Consider the following 19928-nt stretch of genomic DNA (forward strand, 5'->3'; position numbering starts at 1 on the left):
CCCTCACCAGTGGAATTGCAACACCTCATGATACCGGTGCGTCTATACCCCCCCGGTGGGCCCTGGATTCTCACCCACGCTCTGGTGGATTCGGGGGCAACCCGCTCCTATATGGACTCTGCCTTCGCCACTCAGCATCAGGTGCCGCTTCAGAACAAGCCGGAACCAGTACAGGTGGAGGCAATTGACGGACGGCTCCTACGCTCGGGCGCGGTTACTCGGGAGACCCAGCCCTTGGTCCTGTGCTACCAGCAGCACCGGGAGGTGCGAACCCTGGACATTGCCACCATGCCCCGGTTTCCCCTGGTGCTTGGGATGGACTGGCTGGAGTCGCACAATGTTCAGATCGACTGGGTCAATCGGACTGTACGCTTCCCAGACCCGGGTTCCCATGCTCAGTCCGAGTTAGTAGCAGCTGCCCCCATGGGGCAGGCTGTGTCAACGCTCCCTGCCGTGTACCAGGACTATTTAGACGTGTTCGAGGAACAGGGAGCAGACCAGCTGCCACCTCATCGGTCCTTCGACTGCGGCATAGACCTCCAGCCTGGGGCGCCCCTGCCTGTAAGCCGCCTATATTCTCTTTCGGAGCCAGAGCGTGAAGCCTTGCAGGACTTCCTTCGCAAGAACCTGGAACGCGGGTTCATTAGACCCTCTACCTCACCCACTGCCGCTCCTGTACTCTTCGTTAAGAAGAAGTGTGGGGAGCTTCGCCTCTGCCATGACTACCGGGCCCTGAACAAGATCACCATCCCAGACCGGTACCCCTTGCCCCTTATTGCAGAATTGCTGGAGCGGGTGCAGGGGGCGCAGATGTTCACCAAACTGGACCTCCGAGGGGCCTACAACTTGATTCGGATCCGTGCCGGGGACGAGTGGAAGACGGCATTCGGGACCCGGTATGGGCAGTTTGAATACCTGGTTATGCCGTTCGGATTATGCAACGCACCCGCCGTGTTTCAACAGTACATCAACCACGTGTTCCAGGACTTGCTAGACAAATACGTGGTGGTGTACCTAGATGATATTCTGATTTATTCCCGTGACCCAGCCCATCACGAGAGTCATGTTCGGTCCGTGTTGCAGCGCTTGCGGGAGCACCGCCTGTATGCCAAGCTCAGCAAGTGCGAGTTCCACCAGCGGTCAGTGGACTTCCTTGGACACCGACTCTCCCCTGACGGGGTGCAGATGGACCCTGGGAAGGTGGCTGCGGTTCGAGAGTGGGCAGCGCCCCGGAACCGCAAGGACTTACAGCGGTTCCTAGGGTTCGCCAACTATTACCGGACCTTCATTGCAGATTATGCTCATCGCACCACCCCATTAACCCGACTGCTGCGCCCCAAGACACCCTTCTCCTGGGATGAGGAGGCTGAAGTGGCATTTCAGGGGTTGAAAGCCTGTTTCCAGAGGGCGCCGATTTTACAGCATCCTGATCCCTCTCGTCCCTTCGTGGTGGAGACTGATGCCTCCAGTACGGCTCTCGGTGCCATCCTGTCTCAGCAACACGGACCCGATGCGCCGCTGTTACCCTGCGCCTTCCGGCGGAGCGTAACTATACCGTGTGGGAGCGGGAACTACTGGCCATCAAGGTGGCCTTTGAGGTCTGGCGCCATCATCTTGAGGGGGCACGACACCCGGTGGAAGTGAGAACGGACCACCGGAATCTGGAGTACCTCCAGACCACCCGCAAGTTGAACCAAAGGCAGATCCGGTGGGCGCTGTTTTTCTCCCGGTTCCAGTTCCGGATCCGCTACATCCCTAGCTCCCAAAACCGGAAAGCGGATGCCCTGTCCCGGAAACCCGAGGACGTCGCAGACACTGTACAGCAGGCAGTACCGACGACTATCTTACCACCAGCCACATTCCTGGCCACTCAGGAGGCCAAGCCACTGCAGGCTCGGGTGCGAGAACAGCAACGGGTCGACGCTTGGGCTCAGGAACGGCTCCGGGAACTGTCTGACGGGTCATGCCCTCGATATCCAGGGCTGGCCCTGCACCAGGGCCTACTGCTGCACCAGGGTCGTCTATACATCCCACCAGGACCATTGCGGGCTGAGGTTCTCCAGATGTCCCACGATGCCCCAGCAGCAGGGCACTTTGGGCGGTACCGGACCACTCATCTGGTAAGCCGGGAGTTCTGGTGGCCCCGCCTGAAGGCTGATGTGGCACGCTATGTTGCTGGTTGCGATGTCTGCCAGCGGGCCAAGGGTCCTACTGGGCGACCCCCCGGTCTGCTCCAGCCATTACCAGTCCCACCACGTCCCTGGCACACGGTCTCACTGGACTTTGTGGTAGACTTGCCCCCATCTCGTCACTGTACCTGCCTCCTGGTTTTCACGGACCATTTCACTAAGATGGTGCACTGTGCCCCCTGCCCGTCCATACCCACAGCTAAGGAGACGGCTCAACTGTACATGCAGCACATCTTCCGCCTGCATGGCCTTCCCGAGCGTGTGGTTTCTGACCGCGGCGTCCAGTTCACATCCCACTTCTGGCGAGCCCTGCACCAGACCCTTGGGACGGAGGTCTGTCTATCTTCGGCCCACCACCCGCAGACCGATGGCCAGACGGAACGGGCAAATGCGGTGCTGGAGCAGTACCTCCGGTGTTACTGCAGCTTCCAGCAGGATGACTGGGTCGATCACTTGCCATTGGCGGAGTTCGCCTACAACAATGCAGTGAACGCCTCCACCCAGCAGACCCCGTTCCAGGCCTCCTACGGCTACCATCCACGTTTGTTCCCGGACGTGCTGCCAGCTTCCGCGGTCCCCGCAGTGACAGACTGGCTTCAGGAGCTTCAGTCCCAGCAACAATTATTGATGGAGCAACTGCGCCAGGCCAAGGACGCATACAAGGCCCAAGCTGACCGACATCGTCAGGAGGGGCCAGAACTCCATGTTGGCGATCGGGTGTGGCTCTCTACCCGTCACCTGCATCCTTCTCGGCCCTCACGAAAGCTGGATGCACGGTTTGCCGGCCCATTCACCATCACTGCGCAGGTGTCACCGGTGGCGTTTCGCCTCCAGTTACCTCCATCACTCAAGGTTCACCCAGTATTCCACCGGTCCCTACTTAGTCCAGTCGCCCCGCCCGACGAGTTCCACCCAGACAATCCACGACCGCAGCCAGTTTTGGTTGAGGGGGAGCCTGAGTACGAGGTGGAGCGCATTCTCGACTCACGATACCGCAGGGGGAAGCTCCAATACCTCATCGACTGGAAGGGGTATGGGCCTGAGGATCGTTCATGGGAACCAGCGGGAAACGTCCACGCACCTGCCTGCCTCCGTGATTTCCATGCAGCTTACCCCAGCAAGCCTGGTCCGGCCCCTCGGTTGAGGGGGAGGCCTGGGAGGGGGGATGGTGTGATGGCCTGGGAGTCAGACTCTGATGCTGAACCTGAGGGATCCCAGCCTGCACAGGATTCCCCGCCTCCAGAACCAGCTGAGCCGGGGCCAGGGCTTGAGCCTGAAGGATCCCCACCTGTGCTGGATCCCCAGGTGCAGGCATCAGCAGAGTCTGCTCTGGCTCCTGATGGGAGGGAGGACCCATTGCCTGCAGGTGCTCCACTCCCAGCCTCTTCAGAGGAAGCTGAGGCATCCCCTGGGTCCAGTAACCCACCAGCCTCTCCTGAGCTACAGAGGCTCAGGGCAGAGAGGCGAAGGGAGTTAAGTGTCTGCAGGAGGAGTGCTCGCCTCCAGGCCCGGAGGAGAGGCGAGTCTCCAGAGGATCGGGGCGGCCCTAAGCATAGGGCCAGATAAAAGCCAGCCAGACCCAGCCCAAGTTGCGTGAGCAACATAGTTGCAAGCGTGTGCTCAACCTGCAACCTTGTGCCTGAACCTGCCTTGGACCTTGACCTGCTCCCTGCCTCGCTCCCCGCCGGACTGACCTCCTTTGGACCCCTAGACCCAGGACTGGACTTGGACCTCGCTTCATGGACAAACCCTTGGGGCCAGCACAACTAGGCTTTATTTCACCCAGGTCAAAGACCCAGTAGGGCAGCCCCCCACCCCCACCCCCCGCGTATTTGCGCGCACACGCACGCACATACACAGAGGCTGCGAGCCTCAATGGCGTGTCTCTGGAGGCTCCACCCGGGGCAAAAAAGAACCTGGCTAGCCCCCGCCCCCCGTAGCTACGGCTCTGATTCCCATCCACACTCATGCTCTCAGAATGGTGACCGAGAATTTGGATGGGGTTGGTTGCTTCCCCCGTGTAGGAGCGCAGGTTGACGTGGCTGTTGTTTGTTGTGCTAGATGTACAGGTTGTGTTTCTCTTTCTCCCTGTAGGAATTGCTCTGTGCATCGGCATGGCAAGCACGTTTGCATATGCAAACTCGACTCTCCGAGAACAGGTGTCCCTGAAGGTGAGTTGCGGAACAGGGATGTCCAAAGGGTGCCTCTGGAAAGTGGTTGGTGTTGGTGCTTCTGGGTGGGAAACGGCCTTCTCTCAGCACCAGTCCAGAATGCAGAGCACAGCATTGAGAGCCAGTGTGGTGTAGTGGTTAAGAGTGGCAGACTCGTAATCTGGTGAACTGGGCTCGCGTCTCCGCTCCTCCACATGCAGCTGCTGGGTGACCTTGGGCTAGTCACGCTTCTCGGAAGTCTCTCAGTCCCACTCACCTCACAGAGTGTTTGTTGTAGGGGAGGAAGGGAAAGGAGAATGTTAGCCGCTTTGAGACTCCTTCGGGTAGTGATAAAGCGGGATATCAAATCCAAGCTCTTCTTCTTCTTCTTCTTCTTCTTCTTCTTCTTCTTCTTCTTCTTCTTCTTCATTCACCCCTCCGGATATTCAAGCAAGCAGCAGAGCTTAGCAGAAGCTGAGACTGAGGATATGTAGCATCTGGGTTTAGTGGTTTATTTACAGGATAAAAATAAAGAACAGAGCAATCATGGCGTGTCTCTTCTCCTCCGAGAGAGCACAACAACAGAACAGTAAATAAAGTAGACAGAAGTGGCATACTGTTTCTTCCGTTCCGCCCTTCCAAAGAATGGAGTGTCAACACACAGAGCATGTGACCTAGTAGTCACACATGCTGCAGCACAAGAGAGAATGAAACTACTGACAGTTGGTGGTTGGCAGTGGGGTGGTGGAAGGGTCTGAAGGGAGATCTCTGGACTCCTGGCATAATGAAGCTCAAGGGCTAAGAGGAGTTTCTTTCCTAAGATAGGTTTCAAACCAATAGGAACATCCTCCATTTGTGAGGGCACTGGGAACAAGCAATGTCAAGATCAGCTGAATTTTGCTGCTTATTTTTCTGTGATTACATAACAAAAAAATGTGGGGTTTTGTTTTGTTTTACATTATGAACTTCCTTAGAACTGGAGAGGACCCATTCCTGCCCCAGGGAGTCTACAGGCTAAAATTCACCACAGGCAATGAAAGCAGAGACAGGGATAAGTAGGTTCAGCAGTCTTGGAGGAGTTTTTGTTTTCATACAGCAAGTTGCTAGTCCTCGTGGTGGCAAAGAACTATCTTTGGAGTTTCTGGGATTACATATTGGGCTTTTTGTTGTTGTTGTTCTCAGGAAAAGCGGTCTGTGCTGGTGGTGTTTTGGATCCTGGCCTTCCTCACAGGGAACACCCTGTACTTGCTGTATACTTTCAGCTCCCAGCAGTTGTACAACAGGTAAGCAAAACGGCTTGGATCCTTGGGAAAAACAGGTAGCCATCCACTTATCAGAAGAGCAAGGAGGGATTGAATGAAAGGGGGAGAAACACGTTGTTGTTGTTTGCTTGTGTGTGACTGGAAGGGACTTGGAGAAAGCTCACAGCCAGATAAGCAAGGGTGTGAGAACCTGCATCCCTCCAGGAGCTGCTGGACTACAACTCCCATTATCCCTGACCATTGGCCATGCTAGCTGGCACTGATGGGAGTTGGAGTTCTCCAGCATCTGAAACATTGGAAGCTGCCTTGCACTGAGTCAGACCACTGATTCATCTAGCCAGTGTTTCCTTCCTTCCTTCCTTCTAGCCATTATTTCCTTCCTTCCTTCCTTCCTTCCTTCCTTCCTTCCTTCCTTCCTTTTTTTGGTAAAACAAAGGGTGTCCCTGTGCTCATATATTGATGAAAATGTGGGTGCCAGCACAAAATGGCTGCCATGAGCAACAAAACAAGAGGTGTGTGATTACTGCCACAAAAAAGGCCTGCATCTCAGCTCAGCATTGTCCACAGTGACTATAGTTGTTCAGGGTGCTGAGAGTTTTTCGGAAGACCCCCCTATTCTCCCTTCACAGAGCTACAATTCCCGGGGTGCTTTAACAACCGATCCTTCTTCCCAAGTAAGTTTGTTTAGGGTGCTGAGAGTCGCTAGGAGACGCCTCCCCCCTGCCATATTCCTCTCAGAGCTACAATTCCCAGACTTCTCTGGGAAAGGGGACTGACCAATAAACCACTCCTGGAATTGTAGCTCTCTGAAGGGATTCGGAGGGGGGGCGGGTCTTCCTAACAACTCAGCACCCCAAACAAACTACAGTTCCCATGATTCTTTGGAAGGAAGTGATGGCTGTTTAAAGCGTCGTGAGGCTGCTGGTGTAGATGGGTCCCAATGTGCAGATCATAGCATTGGGCTCTGTGATCTAAAATAAGGCCGTCTCTTAATCTGGATATTCTGGGCCCAGGATGAGAATCTGCAGGTATGTTTCGCAAAGCTGAGTGATGTTTGGCATCAAATGGAAATTGGGGGGGGGGGGTTATTGCCTTGTGGGTAGGAAGGGTGATTTATCTTCACCCCATATACTTAGAAAGCACAGACATCAGCCTGGATCTTCAGTTGACTTTCTCTTTGCTCAGATTTGCTATTTTGTTTTAGTTTTTCTTTCCGTTTCCCCGATCTGATTTATTTGTGGATTCATTTGTGTGTGTCTGCCTATTTGCTTTTTTAAAAAATCAGTTTCTTTCATTCCCATCTCTGTGTTGCTGGGTTTTCATTTTGGGAGGTCTCTCATTTTCGATTGTTTTTTGTTTTGTTTTTAGGGTTTAATTTCCATTGTGATGTGCCCATATTGTGAGTATTTTGATTTCTGTTTATCCCACTCCATTCGTTTATTTACTTTGCAGAGAAGCCCATGGATGCTCCCACCCAGCATGAAACCATATCCCACTGTGGCTGCCTAATTAGGAAGCAAAGCCAGTGCTTAACCATCCTGGGAACGTGATGGGAATGAGGCTTCAGATTGTTCAGTTGCTGTCGGAAGTGTGGGTGCAACTCTGCTTGCAGAAAGGGGTTTGCCTGGGGTTAAAGCAGATAGAGCAAAGGACCTTCAGATTGTGTGTTGGCAAAGGTATCAAATGAGAATTCCCCGGATGCCAAGATCCAGTTTTGGAGCAAGTACCCTTTAGTGTGAGGAGCTCAGCAGAGATTTAAAACCACAAAACACGCAGCAAAGTAAAGCATGGGAATATAGGTTGTTGGACTTTAAAAATTTTCTATCCAAATTATGTACTTCTCGCTAGAAACGATTTTGCTATTTTCTTACTCTGCAAATCTCTCTTTCTGTGTGATTGCAATGGGGAGAATCCCCCTTTCTAGCTAGATTCACAGACCACACTCTGCAGAACAATAGACTCTCAAAACAACATTAATGTCTCACATCGTATGTAGCTGATATACAGGTGAAACTCGAAAAATTTGAATATCGTGGAAAAGTCCATTTAAGTAAGCAATTGTTTTCATTAGCTACTGGAGTTTAATATATGAAATAGACTCATGACATGCAAAGCAAGATATGTCAAGCCTTTGTTTGTTATAATTGTGATGATTATGGCGTACAGCTGATGAAAGCCCCAAAGTTGAAATTGTTAATTTGGGGTTCTCATCAGCTGTACGCCATAATTATCACAATTATAACAAACAAAGGCGTGACATATCTTGCTTTGCATGTCATGAGTCTATCTCATATATCAGTTTCACCTTTTAAGTTGAATTACAGAAAGAAATTAACCTTTCCACGATATTCTAATTTTTCAAGTTTCACCTGTATAGAAAAGGCTTTACAACACGAGAAAAGAGACAATGCATGTACTTTTGTAAACCAAGAAAATCTCGTTTTAGTAAGATTGTCTTGGTTTCTCGCACATGCTTTTGTAAACCAAGAATATCTTAATTAAAAAAAAATACTGTTGCAAGATTTCAGTCGCTGCCTTTTCCGTTGAGAAGAATGTTCCTTGATTCCTATTTTTAAAATGACAAATTCACAAAAGTATTACAACAAATGTATTGCATGCTTAAAAACTGATCTAAATATAACTGATTATTCATACAAATAGCCGTTGTAAGTGAACAAGACATTATCAACAACTTCCTCTAGATAAATGTGAATTTTTCCATCCCTGCCCACCCCTTTTATTCTTTTCCTTTGAATCAAAAAAACTTCCTGATCAACACCTGCCATACCAATCAGACACATGTACACTCAGAAGTAACCCCCATCAAGTTCAACAGGGCTTGATTCCAGATAGATCAATATAGGATTGCAAGCATACGGTCTTTTTGCATTTATTTCCTCTTCTGTAACGTGCCGGCTATATTGATTTCAGGCTGTTGTTTCATTTTCCCACTGCCTATTGGAATCTCTCTTTTCTCAAGAGTTGTGCGATAAATATGTTAGTTCCTGCTTTGCTTTCTGTTGCATTTTACAGTGGCTTTGCTTGAATGTCATGATAAAGCTAAGTTTTAGCACAGGGGTCAGCAAACTCAGACCTTGTGGGGTGCCGGACTATATTTTGAAAAAAATAAAATAATAATGAACGAATTCCTATGCCCCACAAATAACCTAGAGATGCATTTTAAATAATAGGGCACATTCTACTCATGTAAAAACACGCTGATTCCCGGACCGTCCACGGGCCAGATTTAGAAGGCGATGGGGCTGGATCCGGCCCCCAGGCCTTAGTTTGCCTCCCCATGTTTTAGCATGATGGAAACAAACCTAAATTCCTCCTGGAACCCTGCTGCCCAGCAGTCTCATGCATTCCCCCTTCTGTTTCCACAACATCCGGAAATAATTTAGAAGCTTTAATGTTCTTGGGTTATCTGAACCGAACAAACTGCAGTTAATCTTAACTCTGCTTTTCTTGAAACGAGCCAATTACAAACTAGGGTTTAGGAAGCTGTATCTTTGTAAACTGCTTAGTGGACCTGCTTAACTGAATTGGTGTGTAAAGCGTTCAGATAAATAAAATAAATAAGAGACTCTCCTCTTCCTGTCCTGCCCATTTCAGCCTCATCTTCCTGAGACCCAACTTGGAGAAGCTGGATTTCTTCGATCTGATGTGGATTGTGGGGATCACAGACTTTGTACTCAAATACCTCACCATCGGTTTGAAGTGTCTGGTTGTCGCGTTGCCGAAAATCGTACTGGCCGTGAAATCAAAGGTAAAGAGAGAGAGAGAGAGAGAGAGAGAGAGAGAATGTGCTCCGTTCTCACTCTGGTTGCAATCTTATTTTTAAGATGATTTTATTTTGCTTTTTCCCCTCTGCATGGGGAGGGATCTGGTGTTGTGGATCAGACTAGGGCTCCCATCCTTTTTGTTCCAAAGCGTTTACCTATCCAAAGAGTTCGTTTATATTCTGCCATTTAAAACATAAATAAAAAACCAGAGCGGTTTGCAACAGTTGTACATGAAACCATACAATAGAAACCATATGAAAAAGTTAAATTCAGAACCCATCTTAACTATTATGCAAAGGCGTGTTGTTAATTGCCTCCGTAAATCAGACAGGATGGAAAAGCTTTCGGCACGCAGTTGAAACAGAGGGCACCCGCTGGATCTCTAGTGGCAGGGTGTTCCACAAGACTAGGCCGTCGACATTAAGGCTCAGTTTCTTGTTGTTGTCAAATGAGCCTTACCAGTTGGGGAATGGCCAGCAATACTGCTGCAGATGATCTCCTGGACGATCAAGTTGAGATTCCTGCATTGCAGGGGGTTGGGCTAGAGGACCCTCAGGGTCCCTTCCAACTCTACAATTCTATGATCTCTAGGTAGGGCTTGGATGGCCCCCTGCCTGAAATATGGACCACAATGAGTTAGGTAGACCAATGGTCTGGCCTGGTTGCTGTCTACTTAATTCAGCCTCTTGTTCAGAGCCATGAGAACGGAACCATCTTTTTTGCAAGAGGAAGGGTCCAAACTTTGTGGTATAACGCCTGCATTTCATGCAGGAGCAGGGGCGTTGCAGGGGGGACGGGGGGCCCCGGGCAGTGCCCCTGTTGGGGTGACACATCGGGGGCGGCCCCGCCCACTGGGCTTTAAAAAAAAAATTGGGAAAAAAAATTTAAAAATTTTTTTAGGTTATTTTCGGCACTGCTGGGGTGGAGCCGCAGGGGTGGCCAGCGAGGAGGGGTGTCACCCCCCCTCGCTGGCCGCCCCTGCGGCTCCGCCCCGGCAGCGCCGAAAATAGCCCCCCCTTCCAGCGGCGCAGCTCGGCATGGAGGAAAGGGGCGGGCCAGCGAGGTGGCCCGTCCCTCTCCCTGCCCCGACTTGCGCTCCGCCAAGGGAGCCCGGGCGGCGGATTTGGGAGTCTTTGCAGCCCACAAAGACTCCTGAATCCACCGCCCGGCACCCCCGGGGGCGGGGCGTCGCGTGCGTCATGACGTCATGACGCACGCACCGTGATGCCCCGCCCCAGGGGTGCCTCTTGGCTTCCCCGCCCCCGGCAGCCAAGGGGCTAAGAACGCCCCTCTGCAGGAGGTTCCAGGTTCCATACCAAATGGAATCTCAAGGTAGGGCTGGGAAAAGTCTCCTTGTCTGAAACCCTGGGCGGTCGCTGCCAGTCTGTGTAGACAGCACTGGGCTAGATGGGCCAAGGGATCTGGCTCAATGTAAGGCAGCTTCAATTGAGGTCAGAGGCAGCAATGCTCCTGAATACCAGTTGCTGGAAACTGCAGGAAGTGGAGAGATGCTTTTGTGTTTGGGTCCTGCTTGCCGGTTTCCCATTGGGGCACCTGGTTGGCCGCTGTGAGAACAGGAAGCTGGGCTAGATGGGCCACCGGCCTGATCCAGCAGACTCTTCTTATGTTCTTAATGGAATTAGGAAATGAGAAAACGGGGCGGGTGTGTGTGTGGCCCAGCTCCTGCCGCTCTCCTCCTTTGCTCCCCGTTTCACCTTTATTTCCCCCAGTTTGTACAGAAGCACTTTTGTGCGGGAGACAGATGGGGACCTCTGTGTTAAGCGCACGCAATCATCATCCTTCAGCCGGTGCTGAGATTTCAAGCCAAGGGGATCAAAGTAATTCTAAATGGGTTTTGCGCGAGTAGGTGTGGTTGGAAAGGTTTGTCCCTGGATGCTGCGGGTACTTAAGAAGAAATATTAATTTACCCCTGGCGGCCGTCCAAGAATCTTGCCGCCCTCCCCCTACCGCAAGCCTCTGATGATAATGATTATTATTATTATTTTATTTGGGGAGATTAATGGGCTGGGTCATGGCATAATCCAGCTCGGGGAGCGGGTGATGGGGGTAAAAACCCATCCAACATGCAAACGATGCAAATCGTCAGCCCAAGACAAATTGCAGAGCTGGAAGAGGTTCGCAGCCTTTGCTTGCTTATCTAAGAGCTGTCCCAAGTCCTCATTAATCCTTGTCCCAGAGAAGAAAGAGACTGTGCCTGTATTTTTCAACCGCACCAGGAGGCTGGTAAGATTGCATCTGTCGGGCCCCCCTAATGGCTCACAGCACAGATGCCTCATTCTGAAAATACTTTCTTTCTTTGCCGAGACGCTGATCATCTCGAGTTGCTGTCTTTCTTCCTGGCGACCTTGAAAACAAGACCCTCTTGAGTGCTAGACTGAGGACGGTGTCTTAAAACCAGCCCTGTGCTTACGTGTTCTCAGTGGAATTCGACATTCTAAAACCCTTAGCTTTGTATGAGTTCTTAAAGGTAAAGGTAAAGGTACCCCTGACCGTTAGGTCCAGTTGCGGATGACTCTGAGGTTGGGGCACTCATCTCGCTCTATAGGCCGAGGGAGCCGCATTTGTCCACAGACAGCTTCCGGGTCATGTGGCCAGCATGACTAAGCCGCTTCTGGAGAGCCAGAGCAGTGCACGGAAACGCCGTTTACCTTCCCGCCGGAGCGTTACCTATTTATCTACTTGCACTTGACGTGCTTTCGAACTGCCAGGTGGGCAGGAGCTGGGACCAAGCAACGGGAGCTCACCCCGTCGCGGGGATTCAAACTGCCAACCTTCCGATCGGCAAGCCCTAGCCTCTGTGGTTTAGACCACAGTGCCACCTGCGTCCCTTTAAAATCCCTTTTTTTTAAAAAAAGAGGCAAGCTTCTAGATCTCATGGTCATTGAGAAAAGACAGAAAACCTATCGGTTGTCTCCAACCATCTGCTGTTTTGTACATAAGGGCATGAGGTGAGCCTGCTGGATCAGGCCAATGGCCCATCTATTGCAGCATCCTGTTCTTACAGCGGCCAGCCACATGCCTGTGGGAAACACGCAAGCAGGATTTGAACACAAGACCACTGTCCCCTCTTGCGTTTTCCAGCACCTGTTATTCAGAAGTGTTGCTGCCTTCAGCAATGGAGGCAGAGCATAGCCATTGTGGCTAGTAGCCGGGGGCAGATCTACTATTAAACTAATGACGCTTAATCTTGCGGGCCCTTAATCTTTGGAGAGGCCCCAAAAGTGACTTTAGTTCACATTGCTTAGAATTTTGCTTGAAAAAGTGCATCATGCATGTATATAACATTTCCCCAATTTCCCCTAATTTTCACACCCACACCCCACATAACTAAAAAACTATAAGGAATAAAAGGTAAAGGTAAAGGGACCCCTGACCATTAGGTCCAGTTGTGTCCGACTCTGGAGTTGCGGCGCTCATCTCGCGTTACTGGCCAAGGGAGCTGGCGTACAGCTTCCGGGTCATGTGGCTAGCATGATTAAGCTGCTTCTGGTGAACCAGAGCAGCGCACGGAAACACTGTTTACCTTCCCGCCAGAGCGGTACCTATTTATCTACTTGCACTTTGATGTGCTTTCGAACTGCTAGGTGGGCAGGAGCTGGGGCTGAGCAACGGGAGCTCACCCCGTCGCGGGGATTTGAACCACCGACCTTCTGATTGGCAAGACCTAGGCTCTGTGGTTTAACCCACAGCGCCACCCGCGTCCCTATAGGAACTTATTTTATTTTTTATAGGAATTTTTTATTCACGCCAGTGACTTTGACATGTGAGATAATCCAGTACAGCATCTTTTATAAAAATCTGATTGATTGTGTGTTAAGGTTACCAGGTTATTTTCAATGAATCTGGGGACACTTTTCAACTTCAATGGATTTTGTATGGGGCCTGATTTGCAAATCTGGGGACTGTCCCCGGGAAACGGGGACGTCTGGTAACCTTATTGTTGAGAGCCAGCATGGTGTAGTGGTTAAGAGTGGTAGACTCGTAATCTGGGGAACCAGGTTCGCGTCTCCGCTCCTCCACATGCAGCTGCTGGGTGACCTTGGGCTAGTCACACTTCTCTGAAGTCTCTCAGCCCCACTCACCTCACAGAGTGTTTGTTGTGGGGGAGGAAGGGAAAGGAGAATGTTAGCCGCTTTGAGACTCCTTCGGGTAGTGAAAAGCGGGATATCAAATCCAAACTCTTCTATGTATGTATGTATGTATGTATGTATGTATGTATGTGGTGATCTGTTGTGGAACAACTCCATTGAAGCAGATGACAGTGGCTACCCAGGCCTCTTTGCTGGTTGTGAAGGGGCCCCCATAACTGTTCAGGCTTCAGGGTCCCAAAAATGTAGGTTTGCCACTGCTGGTAGCCATTGATGACCTCATTCACCGCCAGAAATTTGCCTAATCTTTTTTTTAAAAAAACCCTCAAGATTGGTGGCCATCACTGCCTCATGTGGGAGCGAGTTCCATAGTTTAACTCTGTGATGCTCCACAAAGGAGTGCTTCCATTTTACCTGTACCAGATCTCCCAAAATTCAGCTTCGTTGGACATCGAGGAGTTCTAGCATTAGGAGAGAGGGAGGAAAACTTTTTCTCTTATCTGTTTTCTCCGCGTCACATTCAGAGGCTTGCATGCACCAGGACGAAGAGGAGGCATCTGGCATTCCCCAAATTTCCATCCTGAGTATTTCTGTTGCTTGCCTTAAAAAAAAAAAATCAAAAATCACCCACTCCCCTCAAGCTGTCGCTCCTTAGCGGTGTAAATGAGAAGCTGCCATTTGCCGCCCTGACAACAATAGGCGCTTCCAGGAGCCACATGGCTCTGGCCGTTTTAATTTACTTTAATTCGTTTTCTATTGAACCCAAATGGTATCTGCTTGTTGTGTTGTTTTTAATGGAGGGCGTTCGGGAGAGGTGTAGCCAAGGCCCTCTTGAGGGAAGAGAGGGCCGCAGCTGTTTCAAAGCGCTCCAGCGCTGCTTCTCTGGTATCCGTTGGGCTTTTCAGGTTAGGGATAACAGCGGTTTCTGAAAGGTGTGCCGGGGAGGTGGGGAAGGAACAGTTGTTCTCACGCAAAGCTCCTTTGGATGCCACCACTCAGCGGAGACTGTGACCCTCAGTACCTTAAGAATCGCCTCTCCCCATACACACACGACCCGGACCCTGTCCTTGTCATCGGAGGCCCTTCTCTCCATCCCCCATCCCTGAGAGCTTTGGAGAGTGGCAACAGGAAAACGGGCCTTTTCTGTGGTGGCTCCCTGATTGTGGAATGCTCTCCCCGGAGAGGCTCGCCTGGCGCCATCATTACATGACTTTAGGCACCAGGCAAAAACAGTTCCTCTTTACCGAGGCCTATGGCTATTACATAATCTATGGCTTGTGATAGTGTGGGAGAGAGGACTGTTATTATGATATTTTCTTATTAGGCTGTCTGTCAGTATGCTTTTTGTTATGTTTTTTATCATTGATGTTCTGTAATGTACGGCTGCCATAGATCCGAGATTTCCTGGGCATCTCTGGGATTTGTCTGTCGGAAATAGCGTCCAGGCAGAATATAAGAAAATCGGCAAAAAATGTCTGGGGAAACCTGGGCATGTGACAACCCATTTCGGAAGTGTTGGCTTTTGGGGGGCAAATTTCCTTTAAAATGGCTGAAAGACTTTATTTTGGGGGGAGATTTTGCCCCCTCCCATAAAAAAGAAAAGAAAAAGCTCAACAACTTTGCGCCCACCCCCCAAAATACCCTTTTGTGTCTGGATTTTCACTTTTTGAAATATGGCGAATCTATGTAATGTGTTTGTTAATGTTGTATGTCGCCCTGGGATCTTCTGATAAAGAGCAGTACAGTGGTACCCCGGGTTACGCACCCCCTGTGTTGCAGATGTTCGAGTTGCAAACACCTGCAACCTGGAAGTGTTTCCGGAGTGCGTGAGACCCCCGGATGCGCAGAAGTGTTCTGCGCACTTCGCGCATGCGCAGAAGCACTCAAATCACGCTTCTTCTGGGTTTTTTTGGGTTTTTTGTGCGTTCGTGATATGCACGCCCGTGTTACGTACCGCGACCCGGAACGGATTGCGTACGTAACCCCGGGGTACCACTGTATATAAATTGAAATGATGATGATGTTACATCCATTGTGCAGTGGGCTTCACTGGTTGTGCGTTCTGAGACTCTCTCCACCGGGAGCGATCCGCAGTGCCTTTGGGGCAACCCCATCCCAGTGGCGGGCGGAGCCAGAGGCCAGAGTGGGCGGGGCACTGCTTGTGAGTTTTGACCTTTGCGTAGCAGTTCTGCACACTCTTGCGCACCCCTCTCGATCCATCCGGATAAGCGGAGGGCCTGGGAAGAGCTCAAAGACTCAGGGAGAATGTGAAGCAGGGCTGATGAGAAGGGGTATGGCCTAGGGAAAGCCCTGAGGGCCAAGTAGAGAGGCCTGGGGGTCCACATTCATACCCCAGGCCTGGAGTCCCACACCTCTAGACCTAATTATGTTATTGGGGCCCTCTCTTCAGACAGTAGCATGTGAAGGAAAGGCAGTCACCTTAGATTTTGAGACCCTGCTTAGCGCCCACCCCCCGACAACCGCCTCCAGAGTCCTGCCTTGATGGTGCCACTCTGGTTTGGAAAAATGCCTGGCCCGTATGCTTTGTTTGCAAACACTGGTAGAAAATGTGAATTGATCGGCGGGATTGTGTGTATTTCTCAACCAATACAGATCTATCGTCTCCCAAGCCCCGGGGGTGTGTGTGTGTGTGATCCTATAAATACGTTCCAGTAATAAAGGACGAAATATTTTCTCGTCTGAGTAACCTGTTTGGGCAGAAGATTTAATGGAGAGGGGGTGAGCCTGTCGTTGATCGATCTACTCACACACATGCCTGTGGATCTCTGTCTTATACACATATTCACAAAAGTGCCTATTCTGTAGAGTTAGTAAGCCTGCTCTTAGGAATTTCACATGGTACAGACGGCATTGCTGTAGACTTGAATTTCCTTCGGATCAGACAGAACATTGGCGAAGGGTTGTAACTCAGTGGCAAAGCATCTGCCTGGCATGCGGAAGATCTCGGGTTCTGTGCCAGTGTGGTGCAGTGGTTAAGAGCGGTAGACTCGTAATCTGGTTCGCGTCTCCGCTCCTCCACATGCAGTTGCTGAGTGACCTTGGGCTAGTCATACTTCTTGGAAGTCTCTCAGCCCCACACACCTCACAGAGTGTTTGTTGTGGGGAAGGAAGGGAAAGGAGAATGTTAGCCGCTTTGAGACTCCTTCGGGTAGTGATAAAGCGGGATATCAAATCCAAACTCTATTCCTGGCGCCTCTTGGTAGGGCTGGGAGTGTTGTGTTCCTGAAACTCTGGAGAGCTGCTGCCAGTCAGTGTAGACAATACTGCGCTAGATGGACTGAAGATTTGTAAGGCAGTTTCCTGTGTTTCTATACCAGTTTTTCAAACAGATGGCCTAAGTCAGTCTACGGCTACCTCAGGATTAGGACCCAAGCTTTCCAAATCCACTTTGTACACCTATGTCCTCTGGGCAGCATTTAACTGTCCAGGGTGGGGAGGCAGGGCCGTCCCAATATATTTTAGCACCTGAGGCAAATCACAAAAATGGCTCCCCTCCCCTACATCAGGAACAAGGGGGGAACAAATATCTACATCGGGATTGGCTGTCCCTACAGATCTTGCTACCTGAGGCAGTCGCCTCACCTTGTCTTGTGGGTGGGTTACCCTGGACGGGAGCCTGTGCCATTACAGATCCTCCCAGTGTCCCTATTTTCCAGGGACAGTCCCGGATTTACAGAAGCCATCCCAGTTTCTGATTTGATCCCTAAATTCCAGTCATAGGCAAACTTTGCCCTCCAGATGTTTTGGGACTACAACTCCCATCATCCCTGACCACTGATCCTGTTAGCTAGGGATGATGGGAGTTGTAGTCCCAAAACATCCGGAGGGCCGAGTTTGCCTATGCCCGCTCTTTTCCTTAGGACATCCCTATTTTCATCGGATAAATATTGGAGGGTACAGAGTTATGTGACCCCCCCAAGCCAAAGAGATAAGTAACTAGACAACCTTTAGAAGACATCTGAAGGCAGCCCTGTGTAGGGAAGGTTTTTTTATAATTATGTTTTATTATGTTTTTTATATATGTTGGAAGCCACCCAGAATAGCTGGGGCAACTGAGAATAAAACTGTTATTAATATGGAATAGGACGTCCCTATTTTCATTGGATGGTGCTGGAGGAGACTCTTGAGTGTCCCATGGACTGCAAGAAGATCAAACCTATCCATTCTCAAGGAAGTCAGCCCTGAGTGCTCACTAGAAGGACAGATCCTGAAGTTGAGGCTCCAGTACTTTGGCCACCTCATAAGAAGAGAAGACTCCCTGGAAAAGACCCTGATGTTGGGAAAGATGGAGGGCACAAGGAGAAGGGGACGACAGGATGAGATAGTTGGACAGTGTTCTCGAAGCTACTAACATGAGTTTGGCCAAACTGCGGGAGGCAGTGAAGGATAGGCGTGCCTGGCGTGCTCTGGTCCATGGGGTCACGAAGAGTCGGACACGACTGAACGACTGAACAACAACAACATTTTCATCGGAGAAGTGTTGGAGGGTATGCCATTACCTGCTGAGCTGGCCGGACTAGGCCTAGAGGCAAAAGTAACCCTGAAAGACCTTCCTCACTTTGCACCTACAGCAGAGGGGAAGGGAGCCGAGAGGACTTTGTGCAGGCCACCTGCCTTGCCAAGCGCTGCTGACAGCCTCCTCATTAGCAGGCGGCCACCCCCTGCGAGGAGCCGCACGCTTTGCTCCAGAGCCTCCCTTCTAATCTACTAAATGGCCTGCGCTTGGGATCTCAGGCTGTTGCCATTACAGATTTGCTCCGCGCGATGGGCCCCTCGGGAGGCGGAGGCGGGGGGCGGCGGGTCCTTGAGTAAGCGGCTGGCGTGACCTCACTCGCTTTCCCGGGGGATATGAGATCATCCGAAATGCCGAAGCTCTCCAAAGCCCTTCGATTTGCTCAGCGAGAGAGAGAGAGAGAGAGCGAGGAGGACAGCTTTGCCGGGTGATCTCATCCTGGGGGACCCCCGGGGGGGGGGAGAGGGAGGGAGGGAGGGGGCCGAGCCTGCTGTTCTCCTCCAGGACCCTAATGGGCTCAATCCCCCTGGTTCTCGCTGGCAGCAAGGAGCCAGTATTGGAGAATGGATGGAAATCAGCTGTGTAAACACGAATTACCTCTTTTTTTTAATGTTTCTCAAGTCTACAAAAGCAGCAGTGCGAATAACTCCCCCAGTATATAAATTCAAGCTTCTCCTCTGCTGGGGTGGGTGGGTGTGAAGGTCCCTATTCTGGGAAGCACATGGGAAGCTCCAAGGAAGGTATACAAATTTAATAAATCTAATAATAATAATAATAAGGGTGAAATAATTAGATAAACTAACAATTCGCTACAAAGGGGGACTTGGGAGATTTAGTATGTGTATTCTGATTGAGAATTGTCTCTTATCCTATGTAATTTTAGCAGATTTGACAGTGGTTTTATTGTCTATATAGTGATTGTCAACGTTTTTGGATGATGCCATGGCCTTTGGCTACTGCAGTAAAGTCTGAAATGATTACATAGGGAGCTCACTGGTCAGGCCATGGGTCTATCTTTCTCGGTGCTGCCAACTCTGACTGGCCTCAGCTCCGCAGGATTTCGGACAGGATCTTTTTCTAGCCCTGCCTTGGGGGATGAACCTGGGACTTTTCCCATGCAAAGCAGATGCTCTAGTGCTCAGATGTGCTCCCCCCACCAAAAAAATGTTCTAGTCCTCATGGTTCTGAATAATATCCATCACCTGTTTTGCCCACAGAAGGTCCCAGGATCTGCCTGGAAACCCACAGAAAAATAGCTAGCAGCCAGTATGGACAAGACTGAACTAGATGGACCAGTGACCTGATAAGGCACATTCTGACATTCTTAAGGGTTATAGCTCAGGGGTTAGAGCATCTGCTTTGTACGCAGAAGGTCCCAGGTTCAATCCCTGACATCCCCAAGTAGGTCTGGGAGAGAGAACCGCAGCCAGGCAGTGTCGCTGAGATGCAGGTGGCCTGACTCAGTATAAGGCAGCTTCCTCCTGAGCTTTTTTGACGGGATTTTAGTTGATTTGAGCCCTCCCCACAACTTGAGCAGACTGGGCGCTCTCTCCGCAAACATCTGGAGGGCCGTAGGGGTAGGAGAAGGCTGGGACAAAGGCGAGAGGCACAGCACCCCCTGGGACTGGAAGATATGACGACTGTATTTTGGAGCCGCCTTACTCTTCCCAGGAGGGCAGCCAGCCAGGAGGTAAACACTGATCTAAATTGCTTTGCAGGTCCCGCAGCGGTTTGCTCTGTTAAAGCCGAGCGCGTCGGGACAGATGCACGGGAAAAGATCCTGGTCCTGGGTTTTCAAAAGGGCCCGAGTGCCGCCTGCCAGGCTGCTGAGCTCCTGCGAGTGGGTCAGGGGGCCTGGGAGCCAAGCCAAGCAGTCAGCCATTCACTCTCTTTATTACA

General features: G+C 50.7%; 1 protein-coding gene and 1 non-coding gene across 2 annotated transcripts in view; both read left to right on the forward strand.

The window, feature by feature from the left end:
• The window catches only part of RNFT2 (ring finger protein, transmembrane 2), a 36085-nt gene that overhangs the window by 9612 nt on the left and 6545 nt on the right, over positions 1-19928 (forward strand). Inside the window, exons 3-5 of the mRNA XM_033135879.1 lie at positions 4284-4360; positions 5522-5622; positions 9217-9370. Of these exons, the coding sequence (XP_032991770.1) occupies positions 4284-4360; positions 5522-5622; positions 9217-9370 (332 nt within the window). The remainder of the gene's footprint in view (positions 1-4283; positions 4361-5521; positions 5623-9216; positions 9371-19928) is intronic.
• On the forward strand, positions 19357-19429 carry TRNAT-UGU. The gene has a single exon. It is a non-coding gene; the product is annotated as a tRNA-Thr (tRNA).

This window comes from Lacerta agilis, chromosome 17 (genome assembly GCF_009819535.1).
Source record: "Lacerta agilis isolate rLacAgi1 chromosome 17, rLacAgi1.pri, whole genome shotgun sequence".
Taxonomy (NCBI): Eukaryota; Metazoa; Chordata; class Lepidosauria; order Squamata; family Lacertidae; genus Lacerta; species Lacerta agilis.